General features: G+C 28.8%; 1 protein-coding gene across 1 annotated transcript; it reads left to right on the top strand.

The window, feature by feature from the left end:
- The first annotated feature begins 7,175 nt into the window (after positions 1–7,175).
- Positions 7,176–11,085, top strand: LOC124826833 (leucine-rich repeat transmembrane protein kinase family protein). Its single transcript, XM_088114107.1, has 2 exons — positions 7,176–9,915; positions 10,578–11,085. The coding sequence occupies exons 1-2, from the start codon at positions 7,368–7,370 to the stop codon at positions 10,874–10,876; spliced, it is 2,847 nt and encodes a 948-aa protein (XP_087970233.1). The 5' UTR covers positions 7,176–7,367; the 3' UTR covers positions 10,877–11,085.
- The last annotated feature ends 2,271 nt before the right edge of the window (positions 11,086–13,356 follow it).

The raw sequence follows: 13,356 nt of genomic DNA, 5'->3' as shown, positions 1-13,356 counted from the left end.
TATGGACCAATCACATGATGACACATAAATGTCATTAAAATATTGTCAAAATATCATTATCCATATATATATATATATATATATATATATATATATATATATATATATATATACTTAGAGGACATTTCTGAAAATTGGAAGTGCAGGGTGAAAGGATTGGAGGTGCATGATGAAACACCTAAAAGTTCCCCTATTGGCCAAGGCTAGCCTATGAGTTTTCTTTTTAGAAGAAATATTCATTTTAAATATAAGAAAAAAAATGTAATTAACTACTAAAATCTAAGTGTTTTGATTTGTCAAAGAAATATATATAAACATTTTAATAAAATTAATATATACTTTGTAAGAGCTTTCAATAAATTTGGTTGGTTGCTTATATAAGAAAATTATGCAACAATAGAACATTAAATCCTTGACTGACTCAACCTGTTAAATTTCTTTTGATTGGCTAAACATATTTTTAAAATATATAAGATAATCATTTAATTTTGTTATGCAAAATATTCATCTAAATCTGAATTTAAACTAAATAAATTATCTCAATTTAAAAGTCTAAAATAATGAATTTATAAATAATAAGTTTATGGATTTTTTATTATACGTTGTTTATTTTTTCTTTTTTTTAATATATATGACTTAAATAAATTCTACAAATTATTTATTTCTCTTTAATAATATATATATATATATATATATATATATATAATATTTAGTAATTATGAAAAACTAGTGTAAATTTTATTAGAATTAATTCAATATTCTCACGTTTTGACTAGACTTCATGTTTTTTATATCGTGTTTGACACTTTATCACAATGTACTATGTAGTATATAATAAATGTTATAAATTTTTCTTTTCTAAGAAATTGATAAAATTAATAAATAAATTATAAACAATAATTGTATTAAACTATATATTATATATTTTATTTAATAAATAATAGTAAGTATATATAAAAAATATTGATTTAAATATAACAAAATTACAAAATATTAAACTATTTAATAAAATATGTAATTTTGTGTATAAATGATATTGTTTCTAAAAATTGATTAAAGTTTTGCGGTAGGAACAAATCCATCTTAATCTTAATTCTAATACGCTTGAGAAAGGGATTTGGAAATTGAGACTTTTTTTTGTTCCTACTTAAAAAGATATCCTAAAAAGAGACTTTTTTCTTTTTTAGGAATTGAGACTAAACCTGGTCCATAAACCATATGTGAAGTTGACCATTCTAATTAAGAGAGTTGCTCCCTCCACCACCACCAACCGCTCCCTGCACCTCCCCATACCTTATTTGCCCTTCTATAAAACGGATGTCAACATCCGTTTCACCTTCAACGGATGTTGACATCCGTAACATCCATTTACATATTTTATATTTTAGTTTATTATTTTTATTTTAAAAAAAAAACCTTCAACGGACGGATGTGGCCACATCCGTTTAATAGATTTTTAAAAAGTTTTTTATTTATTATTTAAATAATAATATATAAATTAAAATAATTATTATTATTTTATTAAATAAAATAAAATTAATTTATAAATAATTAAAAATAATTTTTAAAAAATTAAATAATATTTATATATTAATTTAAAATATAAAAAATTAAAAAACTAAAAACTAAAAAACAAAAAAAGGAAACGGATGTCGCCACATCCGTTAACGGATGTGGCACATCCGTTTTAATATATTTATAAGAAATTTTTTAATTATTATTTAAATAATAATACATAAATTAAAAGTAATAATAATTATTTTATTAAATAAAATAAAATTAATTTATAAAAAATTAAGTAATAATTTTAAAATAATTAAATTATATTTATATATTAATTTAAAACAAAAAAAAATAAAAAAACTAAACTAGAAAACAAAAAAAGCAACGGATGTCGCCACATCCGTTCACATCCGTTTTAATATATTTATAATAAATCTTTTAATTATTATTTAAATAATAATACATAAATTAAATTTAATAATAATTATTTTATTAAATAAAATAAAATTAATTTATAAATAATCAAGTAATAATTTTAAAATAATTAAATAATATTTATATATTAATTTAAAACAAAAAAAATAAAAAAAACTAAAAACTAAAAAACAAAAAAAGGCAACGGATGTCGCCACATCCGTTAACGGATGTAGCACGTGGAAGAATTTTTTCTTCAACGGATGTTGACATCCGTTGAAGAAAAGGAGTGGAGTTGTAGGATATTTTAAAATATAAGGATAGTTTTGGAATTTTAAAAAAATATGGTGGTACAGGGAGCAAAGTGGGGTGGTGTAGGGAGTAACCCTCTCTAATTAATGATGTGTTAGATTTGATAGGTTTAAATGAATACGATTACATAATTATCATTTTACCTTGATCATAAAGTAGTTTAAAAATAAAATATAATTAGTATAAATTATATTAAAATTATTATTTAAAAAATTATTTTAATTATAATAAAAATATAATATCTATTTTATTAATTATTTTATTTATTTATGACCTACAATGAATAGAGAACCTAGAAGCTGAATCTCACGCCTCCATATTTATGGCCAAGTTGTTTGATCGTGTTTTTCATTTTTGTGATCCCTTCCAACCAAATATTCGAACACAAAGAATCCATAGCAACAACAAATCTACCAATTAGACAAACAAAAATTTGTAGTAAATTTAAAAGAAGACAAAAGTATAAATCCACTTCTCAACCCTTCCTCCGCTTTTATGCTATTGCAAATCGTTACAAACAAAACAAATTCATGCCTTTCTTTCTTTCTTTCTTGTTCAACAATATTTAATAGTAGAAATCATGGGATAGGAGTATATTTATAAACAAATTTATGTTTTTAACTTCTTAAAATGTAGTTCTTTTTAAAATTTCAAAGTTAAATAATATATTTGATTATTAGGATGCAGTTTTTCATGACTAAATAATGTATCTGACAAGATTTTATGTCTTCTAAACAAATTTAAAAAAGTGTTTCTACGAAATATATAAATTAATTTTAGGTCTTTAAAAAAGTGTTTCTATAAATTTAAAATATTTAAATTCAGAGTTAATCTCTATTGGAAATAGTGTTGTCCATGGAACACGTTATGGACTAAGGAGAATCTGAATTTCTGTATGGAACGCGTGTTTGAACTTTGAATAAAAACATTTTCCACTATCGTGTGGGTCCAAAAATGTCACTTTTCATAGTCAAAGTCCACAAAACTTTTTATTAAACCTTTTAATGAAATATTATATTTAGAATTATTTTTAATTATATTGTTTTATCTGATTATCGTCACTTAAGCTCAATGGGAATACTTTAATTAGTCTTTAAATCTAACCTTGTGACAACTTTATAATGAATAAGTTTACATTTTTTAGTTTGGATTTTCACTTTTTTATTATTGCTAGAAACTTTTAGTGTAAGTTTAAATATTAAATTCAATAAAATGAGAAAGTTGAGTTAAGGAAGAAGATCATAAACTTATTTTTTTCAAATTTTATATTGAAAATAGTATCAATTTTTTTATGTGAGATGATCATTAGTACTGTATATTTCTATTGAATATTTCTTCAAAAGATTCATTAATAATATAAGATCGAATGTTTATTTTGGTGATCAGATCAAGAAAAATATATTCATGATTTCGGAATATTTTCTACCAAAGAGAGAATGTAAATATTAAGAAAGTCCCAGTAAAAATAGAAAAGTTAACTACAATATAAAAAAAATACTGATAAACTTGTTGCCAAATTGAAATAGTGTGATTCCTTACGTAAATATATATATATATATATATATATATATATATATATATATATATATATATATATATATATATATATATATATATATATATATATATATATATATATATATATTACTAAATAAAAAATTGTTAATTAAGTTTTTCTACCATTCTTAACTTCATATATCCCAATTAAAAAATCAATACAAATTTAATATTTAGTTAAAAATTAATACTAGTATGATCTAATCAAAATTAATTGAACATCCCAATTTAACATAAATTCAAAACATATATATATATATATATAATCTTATATTAGTGGTGTTAAAATAGATTCAAATTTTCATATTAATTCAATTCATCATTATAGTTTAAGTTGAAAAATAATTAATTCTCTAGGCTAAACAAATTTAACTCACTTTACTTGTCAGGACCCTTAAATTCAGTATGAGTGGAAGCCAGGTGTAGATGCAAGGGTGTTGAAATTCAGAAAGTGAAAGATAGGTGTGGACAACAGAGTGGCCGATCGATTTTTTTGACGGTGGTATACAAATCAAATTTTCAAATTTTCGTGTCACTTTCCTGCATGCTCCTTCTCCTCCAAAAGTTATGAGTTTCAACTTTTCTCCTCCTTCTCTCTAAAAATATTCTCCTTCTTTCTACAAAATTCTCACTTTCATCTTCTTCCGATCATCAATCAGGCAACACCTTAGTACTCCTGATGTCAAGGGCTTCACTTTTCACCGATCAAGTTGTGGTTGTGAGCTGGTAAGTTTATCCTCTTCTTAAAACGTCGATTTCTAGTACATGCAAGCCAAGTTTTTGGTTGCATGAGTTTATTATCTCCTCCTATTAATCTCTGATCACATTTCTGGTCTTTTGTTTGGTCTTGTTTCATAAATCGGTGACCCATAGGTTTGTAAGATTGGTAGTGATGAGCTATTTACTGCAATAGTGAGCGTTCGGCTAAGTTAAGAGGTAAGGGAAGCTAGTAATTTAATTATGTTTCTGTGGTTGTGTTTGGAATCTCTGTTTGAATGTTTGCATGTATGAATAATTGTATGTTTGAGTGAACTGTATGTAATATTCTGTGTTTGGACGAAATCTGTGAAGTAGTTGAGAAGTTCTGCAAATTTTGTAGAAAATCGAACGATTGACATAGAATGATTGGTCTGGTCATATAATTGGGTTTAGCAGTATTAAGTTCTTTAGTGTTAAGCTGGTTCAGTGTTGTTCGGTTTAAGATTTGAAGTTCAATTTTAAAAGTATTCGTTTTTGAGCTCAACAGTTTTTGGGTGGGTATTATCGTTTATTATTAGTTGTAATGGGTTTAGTGTTTGTTCTGAATAGTACTAGGTTTGTATTAGTGCTCGGTCTTGTACTAAGTGCTCGATCTCAGTAGTGCTCGGTCTTGTACTAAGCGCTCGATCTCAGTAGTGCTCGGTCTCAGTAGTACTCGGTCTTGTACTAGCACTCGGTCTGTATTGGTGTTAGGCTTAAGCTGATAGTGTTTGGCCAAAGCCAATAGTGATCGGTCTAAGGCAATAGTATTTGGTTGTTTTAGTGTTTGACCCTAAAATCATGTTCGGCTCATGCTTGAGTCTTGTTCTTTAAATGACCGCTCGATCATGATCTTATGGGTAGTGATCTTCCGTCCGGTCTTGTTCATAAAGATTTATGGATCGTTCTGTTCGGTCGTTCTCAAGGATGGTGTTGTTTCACTGTTCGTTTTGAATTATATAAATGAAGAAGTATGATGACATTATAGTATGATGTGAATTGTATTATATGGATATGAACGAGTGTTCCAAGGAGGGATATATTAGAAATGGTTATGAAATTGTAAAGTATGAATGTGGTTATTGCTAAGCTGGCGTTTATCCTGATATTCTTTGATTACTCAATCTCACGTAGAGAGGAGTAACTCATGTGTGAGAATGGCAGGAGGTCCTAGTTCATAAGTGTAACTTGGGTGAGTTATAACGGACTAACCCCGGTGGCAGCTGTTGAGGGCATCCCAGCTACTACACCATCCGGGTGCAAAAACATCGTAGCTACACAATTCATACAGTCCGGATAGTCAAAGTAAAAGTGGTCGGTCATTGCATATGTTATGTGTTCGGTCATTGTTGAGAATGTATGTTTGGTTGTTGCATGATTTATGTGATTGGCTTTTACTTACTTTTGTATTTGTTTGAATTATATGTTGTATCGGATTAATTAAATTACTCTAGCTTACCCTACTTTCCTGTCTTGTCTTATGTTTTCTGTTTAGTCGTTTTTTCTATTGCAATGATCATCCTGTGGATGTGAGCAGAAGGTGATGATTGTTCGATGGAGCAGGCTCTAGAAGACGTCAAACCTGCAGTCTATAGTAGGACCAATCGATCAACCGTTTTAGTGTTTACATTTTGTAAATCGTTCGGTTTATACATGGTGTTGCATAGCCGATCGGTTTGTTCATATTTTTGTGTAGTGTCTACTTTCTTAAAGTTTTAATTTTATAGTTATTTTAGAAAACTGTATTGTTAAAATACTTTAACAATTCATGGACAACTAATCTATTATATTATTGATTGTAATAGATTATAATATAGTTTATACTATATTTTGGGACGTTACATTGAGTTAAAGATGAGTTAAATCATAATTCAACAATAATAATGTTTTGTTATTTTTTTACTCACTAAAAATTAAACCAAATCGAATAAATTTATTTTTAACTTAATTTACTATGAATCAATCCGGCTAAACCAATTTATGGGTTTTAACACCTTATAATATTACTTAGTTAAATAAATAACAAAGTTTTATTAAAATATTAAAAATAGGTTAACATTATTTATAGATTGTATATATATGTTATTTTTTCTATTAATTTTAGTTCAGAATAATTTTACAAACACATCTCTATTCTATCTTTCATAGAAAAAATGTGAAAAAAATATCGATATTAAAAACAAAAATAAATAATCAGAGATAAAGTAAAAGCATGTGTGATCTTCTTAGAAAAATGCTATAATAAGAAAACCCCTCAATTTTTATTCAACATATAACCAGCAAAACAATATTTTTACTTTAAAATATAAAATAATTAAAAAAAAGGAAGGATATTGTCTTAGGAGTATGAGGATTAAGAGATGAAGATGATTTTTCCTATAGAAAATCTGAATGCTTCTATAAACACAGAATTTTTAAGTATATATAAAGTTTATTTGGACTGAAGAAAATTATAATAATATAAGATGATTTATAAAAGAAAAATTTAGAACGTGTTACAGAAGGCAGTGACATGAATGATTATCCATTCATCCTTGACTGAGTGCAAATGTTAAGTCATACAAGTCTTTATACAGTGAGAGACCTGCAATGTCAGTCAACTCCACTCCCAGACACTTTTATTTACACTGTCTTTCCACCAACCTTCCTTCTACTCCAAACATATATCCTTTATATTCTCTTGCACACATTTCCCAACATTCTCTTCTTCTTCTTCTTCTTCCCTTCTTCATCATGTTCTCTTCACCCTCAATCTAAATCAAATAAAATACTCATTCACACACCCCAGATAGATATACACACATATAAAGGATAATCACACTTCAAAACTCACTGCTAAGAACATGGGCAGGTATTACCACCCTTCTTCATCTTTCCTTAGTGTTGTTTACTTCCTCTTTTCTGTCTCTCCCATGGTCTTCTCCCAGCTATCACAAACCCAAACAGAAACCATGAACAGTCTCTCAAAGAATCTTACTGGTAGGACTCCATGGACTGGTTCAGACCCATGTGCATGGAAGGGAGTGAGTTGTGACCGTGCCGACTCCTCTGTAGTAGGGATTTCTTTATCTGGCTTTTCACTCAATTCTTCTGACTTTCTGCCCCTTGTTTGCAAAATTGAAACTTTAGAGATTCTTGATGTCTCCAATAACCATCTGAGCTCAATCCATGATGGTTTCATCACTGAGTGTGGAAAGATAAAGGGTTTGAAGCTGTTGAATTTTAGTGATAATAGTTTAGGTGTTTTACCTACTTTTCATGGCTTTGATGCATTGGAATCCCTGGATATGTCTTTCAATGCGATGAGAGGGAATATTGTTTTAGAGATAGATGGGTTGGTTAGCCTCAAAATTTTGAATCTTAGTTTCAACGAATTCTCTGGGTCTCTTCCTACCAAATTGGGAAGGTCCATGGTTTTGGAGCACCTTCTGCTTTCTAACAATAGTTTTGAAGGCAAAATCCCTGATGAATTATTGAGTTATGAAAACTTGACTTGGATTGATCTTAAGAACAATATACTTTCACACTCTATTCCTACCAATATTGGGAAGCTTTCTAAATTAGAAACTTTGATCCTTTCCACTAATGCCCTCACTGGTGAAATTCCAACTTCACTGGCGAACATCACCAAACTTTCAAGATTTGCAGCAAATCAGAACAACTTCACAGGTTCTATACCTTCTGGGATTACAAAATATCTCACGAGTTTGGATCTCAGTTATAATGGTCTGTCTGGCGCCATTCCAGAAGACTTTTTATCTCCACAACAGTTGCAGGTTGTAGATTTGACCAATAATATGTTAAATGGGTCTTTACCTACGAAAGTTTCTCCAAATTTGTTCAGGTTGAGGTTTGGGAGCAATCAGCTGAGTGGAAACATTCCTCCAGATGCTTTTGTACAAGTTCAGAATTTGACATACTTGGAGCTGGATGACAATATGTTGATGGGATCGATACCAGCTGAATTGAGTTCTTGCAAGAGTTTGACATTGTTGAATTTAGCTCAGAATCGGTTGAGTGGTGTATTCCCACAACAGCTTGGTAATCTTACCAATCTCCGTGTCTTGAAGCTCCAATTGAACAATCTTAGTGGTGCAATCCCAACTCAAATTGGCCAACTTAATAAGTTGTTAACCCTGAATTTGAGCCGGAATTCTCTGAGTGGACCAATTCCACCTGATATTGCAAATTTAAGCAGTCTTAATTTCCTGTATTTGTACGGCAACAATCTTAATGGTTCCATACCGACATCCATTGGCATGTTGGATGATCTTTTAGAACTCCAACTTGGGGAAAACCACCTGAGAGGTGTGATTCCAAGCATGCCATTGAGTCTGCAGGTTACATTGAATCTTAGTAGCAACTACTTTAGTGGTTCTATTCCTACCAGTTTTGGTAGTTTAAGAAGCCTAGAAATCTTGGATCTCTCAAATAACGCCTTTTCTGGTGGAATTCCTGATTATCTTACTGGCATGCTGGCTTTGACACGGTTGATACTTTCTAACAATCCTCTGTCTGGAGCAATCCCAAACTTTAGTCACCATATCGATATTGAATTTTCTGGAACTAATCTAAAAAATTATACTGCACAGAAGAACGAAACTGCCAACACAGGGCCCAGAGGGGCAAAGAATGGAATAGGCGTTGGAGTGGCCATTCTCATTGCAATTGTAGCAGCTATTTTTCTTGTTGGCTTTGTCACTCTGTTGGTTTTGTCAGTGTCACGCCACTATTACAGGGTTAATGATGAGCATTCACAGTCAACAGAAGTTCGTCAGCATCCTCAGGTCATGCAAAGTAATCTGTTAACTCCTAATGGAATACATAGATCAAACATTGACTTCTCCAAAGCCATGGAAGCTGTTGCCGAAACATCAAATGTTACTCTTAAAACAAGGTTTTCAACTTATTATAAAGCTGTTATGCCGTCTGGTTCAATCTATTATGTCAAGAAACTGAACTGGTTTGACAAGGTATTCCAAGTGGGAAGTCATGATAAATTTGTTAAAGAGCTAGAAGTATTGGCCAAATTGAACAATTCGAATGTCATGACTCCTTTGGCCTATGTTCTGTCCACTGACACTGCTTATATACTATACGAGTTTATCTCAAATGGCTCCCTCTTTGATGTTCTTCATGGAAGCATGGATTTGACATTAGATTGGGCTAGCAGATACAGTATAGCTGTTGGAGTGGCTCAAGGACTTTCCTTTCTTCATGGATTCGCCTCTAGTCCAATACTACTCCTTGACCTGTCAAGTAAAAGTATTATGCTGAAGTCCCTCAAGGAGCCTCTAGTTGGGGATATTGAACACTACAAAGTGATTGATCCCTCAAAAAGTACAGGGAACTTTTCTGCAGTTGCTGGTTCAGTTGGTTATATTCCTCCAGGTATATCTCTCTTCAACTTTTATTCTCCTATATCCTTTTCATCGTTCACAGATTAACTTCATAAACCACCACTAAACAGTGTGCGTGTGAGTGTGTGATATATATTGTAGGTGTAATATGGATCAAAATTGCACTTGGTGAAAAAAATCTTCTATAAATATTTTAAGCAAAGTTGTCTCTATTTCATTTATGCAGTACAGTCCTGTGCAATTACTTAATCACTCTTTCAGTTGAGTTTTAGCGCTAAGTAATAAAGAAAAACCTGACTAAATTCATGAACACTTGAGCATATAACCTGAAAATTGTATTTAAACATTTTTCCTACAAGCATACACTCCTAGTGATTCAGATATCAATTGAGATTGCCAAGCTATTATAGTGTGCACGGTTTCATGTTGAAAAACAACATCAGAATTCAGTTTTATCTTCAGTCAAATGTGATTTTAGTAAAGATACGTATGTTTTGTTATTGTTAGGTAAAGTTAATTTTGCCTCCAAACCTAAGTTTGACAATAACTGATACAATGTTCCTTCTGCATTGCGTTGAAAAATTGTCATTAAGCTTTACATCAAACTTTCTTTCAGCATCAGAACATCTAAACATAAACCAATTTACTTTAAAATCAATTTCGCAGCTCTTAACTTTGTTTATTGGTTGGCAGAGTATGCATACACAATGACAGTAACAATGGCTGGGAATGTCTACAGCTTTGGTGTGATTCTGCTTGAACTGCTGACAGGAAAGCCTGCAGTGACTGAGGGAACGGAATTGGTGAAGTGGGTTTTGCGTAACTCCACAAACCAAGATTACATTCTTGACTTTAATATCAGTAGAACATCACAAGCAGTCAGAAACCAGATGCTTGCAATTCTTGAGATTGCTCGTGTTTGTGTTGGTACATCCCCAGAGTCAAGACCAAAGATGAAGAGTGTGCTAAGGATGCTCTTAAATGCTAGATGAAGTCAGATTCTTCAGGGTTGGAATGAATATGTGAGGTATATTTCTTTTGTGATGATGCTTTTAAGTCTAGAAAATATGAAAGGTAGAATATATGATTGGACATGATTTTCTTAATACTTCTATGGTGTGTGAACAGTGTACAGTTAATCTGTAGAAACATAGTTTATACAACAATAATGGATGTCTTATTGTTTGGTTCTTCGAATGGACATAGCAGAGAAGTGTTGGTATCTAACCTGAGAGATGTTCATCCAATAAGTCTCGATTCATGAACCAATCAATAATCACTTATTCAAGTATATTTTGAAGACTCGGCAAAGGACAAATTAAAAAAATCAATAATGAAAGTTATGTTTAAGTTTAAAAATTAGAAAATTCAAATCCTTTGACTCCAAAATTATGTTCATGAATAATTTCTATCTTTTTTCCATTTTTTATTCATCAACTCCTATATGTTTAATCACTTTTAGGACATATTTTAATTTCGTGTCTGATTAAGTCAAACGTGCATTTAATTTGTTATCATTTCATTGTTTCTAATAAATTTTAAATGACAACAAATTTTAAAATTTTCATAACTCTACACCCATGTCTTTTAAGTACTAATATTTTTAAAGTAAAATTTGTTGTAGGTCTCCATTTTTAATAAATGATGGTTTTAGACTTTTTACATTTTAAAAAAAAAAATATTTTTTTGAGTTCAAGGTATTCCAATCTAATTCTTCCAGATATTGAAATCTATTTAAGGAATTCACCATTTTTTAGAAAAATAAAATCACATAATAGTATGATAATCTCTGATAAAATATTTTAAATAATGCTTACTTATCAATTATGTCACCATATTATAAAAAAAATATGATTTTGATTTCTCAAATTTTGCTCAAATTTTGTCTTTATCGCTATAATTTTAAAATGATTATTTTTTCTTTTTTCTTTTATTTGTAGATAGATTCTTAATATTTTGATTGACTAATTATATAGGACTTTACGTTTGACTTTCAATAACTCTTTTATAAGGAGTTTTGGGAGAGAAAAATGAGCATTGAAAGAAGTGTTTTTTAACAAATAAAATCAATTTTTGCATAAACTAATTCATTTAATTTTTTTATATGATCTTTATAATTTTTTAAGTTTTAATTTATTCATAAACTAATTTTAACTTATGCAACAGCTCATTTCATTCTGTGTTTTTATATTTTTTTCTCTTAGAAATTTTCATGAAGAAATTTATTGAAACATATCAACGACTCGTGAATAAGCATAATAAAATAGTGACAAATTATTAAACATAAATGATATATTTGACTAAGAAACTATAATCTTATTTGTCTAATCATGACAATCTAACATAGTTTTAATAAGACGATATGTTATCATAAATAATCTAGGTTTTTTATATAAATATGAAAATCATATCTTTTGGAAAATATGTACTCATTATACCATCAAACCACAAAATGCTTAATCTTTATGTAATTATCACCATCAAACTTTAGAACGTATAATCCTCATATAAAGGCACAATGCTCAAGATGAAAATTCAATTTTTATAATAATCTAAAGAGCATTAAACATTTGACTCATGAATTCGTATGTAGATTTTGATGTATCAAATAAAACCATTATGAGATTGTATGTTAAATTAGTCTTTTAAGTTCAAGAAGAGGAAATTTAGCACAAAAAGTACTTTATACATAGCAATCTCGGTATTACAATAATAATGTTAACTAAAATATTATCAACCTATGTTAAAACGCTAACAAATAAACAAAAAATTTGTGAGTTATTTTCAATAATATTCTTGAATATGCTTATAGATATTAGTTCTTGTAAAATTATTGCATTTTACTTTTTGTTTTTGTTTTTAATCCTCCTTATATTAAAAACCTGTACGTGTAATTTTTTTTATATGTTGAACAAAACTTCAAATGTTATTTGTCTATCTTAAAATAATATCGGAGACTAAAAATAATAATTTGAAAATTTTAAGAAATAGAAAAAAGAAAATCAAAGAAACCCATTTTAATTAAGCAAAATAAAAATTCAAATATTTTATAAAACCTAAAAATAATTGTTTCAAATTTTGTAAATCAAAATCCGCTAGTTTCACAATGATTAAAACATATAAAGTTCTATATAAGATTTTAAGCAAAATTTCACTCATAACAAAAATATATCTTCAATTAACTTTTGAACATAAAAATAAAATTTGAAGTTATTTAAACATTTTTATTATTGATTTTTAAATAAATAGTTGATTTATTAAAATAAATAAATAATTTACTATTTTAATTTCATTAATTTTATTTAAATTGAATTAATAATTAAAATTATTATATACATATTTAAATTTTAATAACTATTATGTGTGTTTACTAAACAAATTAACGTTAATTTAGTATTTTCTTTACTGACTTGTTTAATTTTGCACATCAGAAATGTAGGTATCGTATTCTAGATAATAAAACATAATCCAT

This window comes from Vigna umbellata, chromosome 4 (genome assembly GCF_029865625.1).
Source record: "Vigna umbellata cultivar VRB3 chromosome 4, Vumbellata_1.0, whole genome shotgun sequence".
Taxonomy (NCBI): Eukaryota; Viridiplantae; Streptophyta; class Magnoliopsida; order Fabales; family Fabaceae; genus Vigna; species Vigna umbellata.
This window is presented reverse-complemented; position numbering and strand designations above follow the sequence as displayed.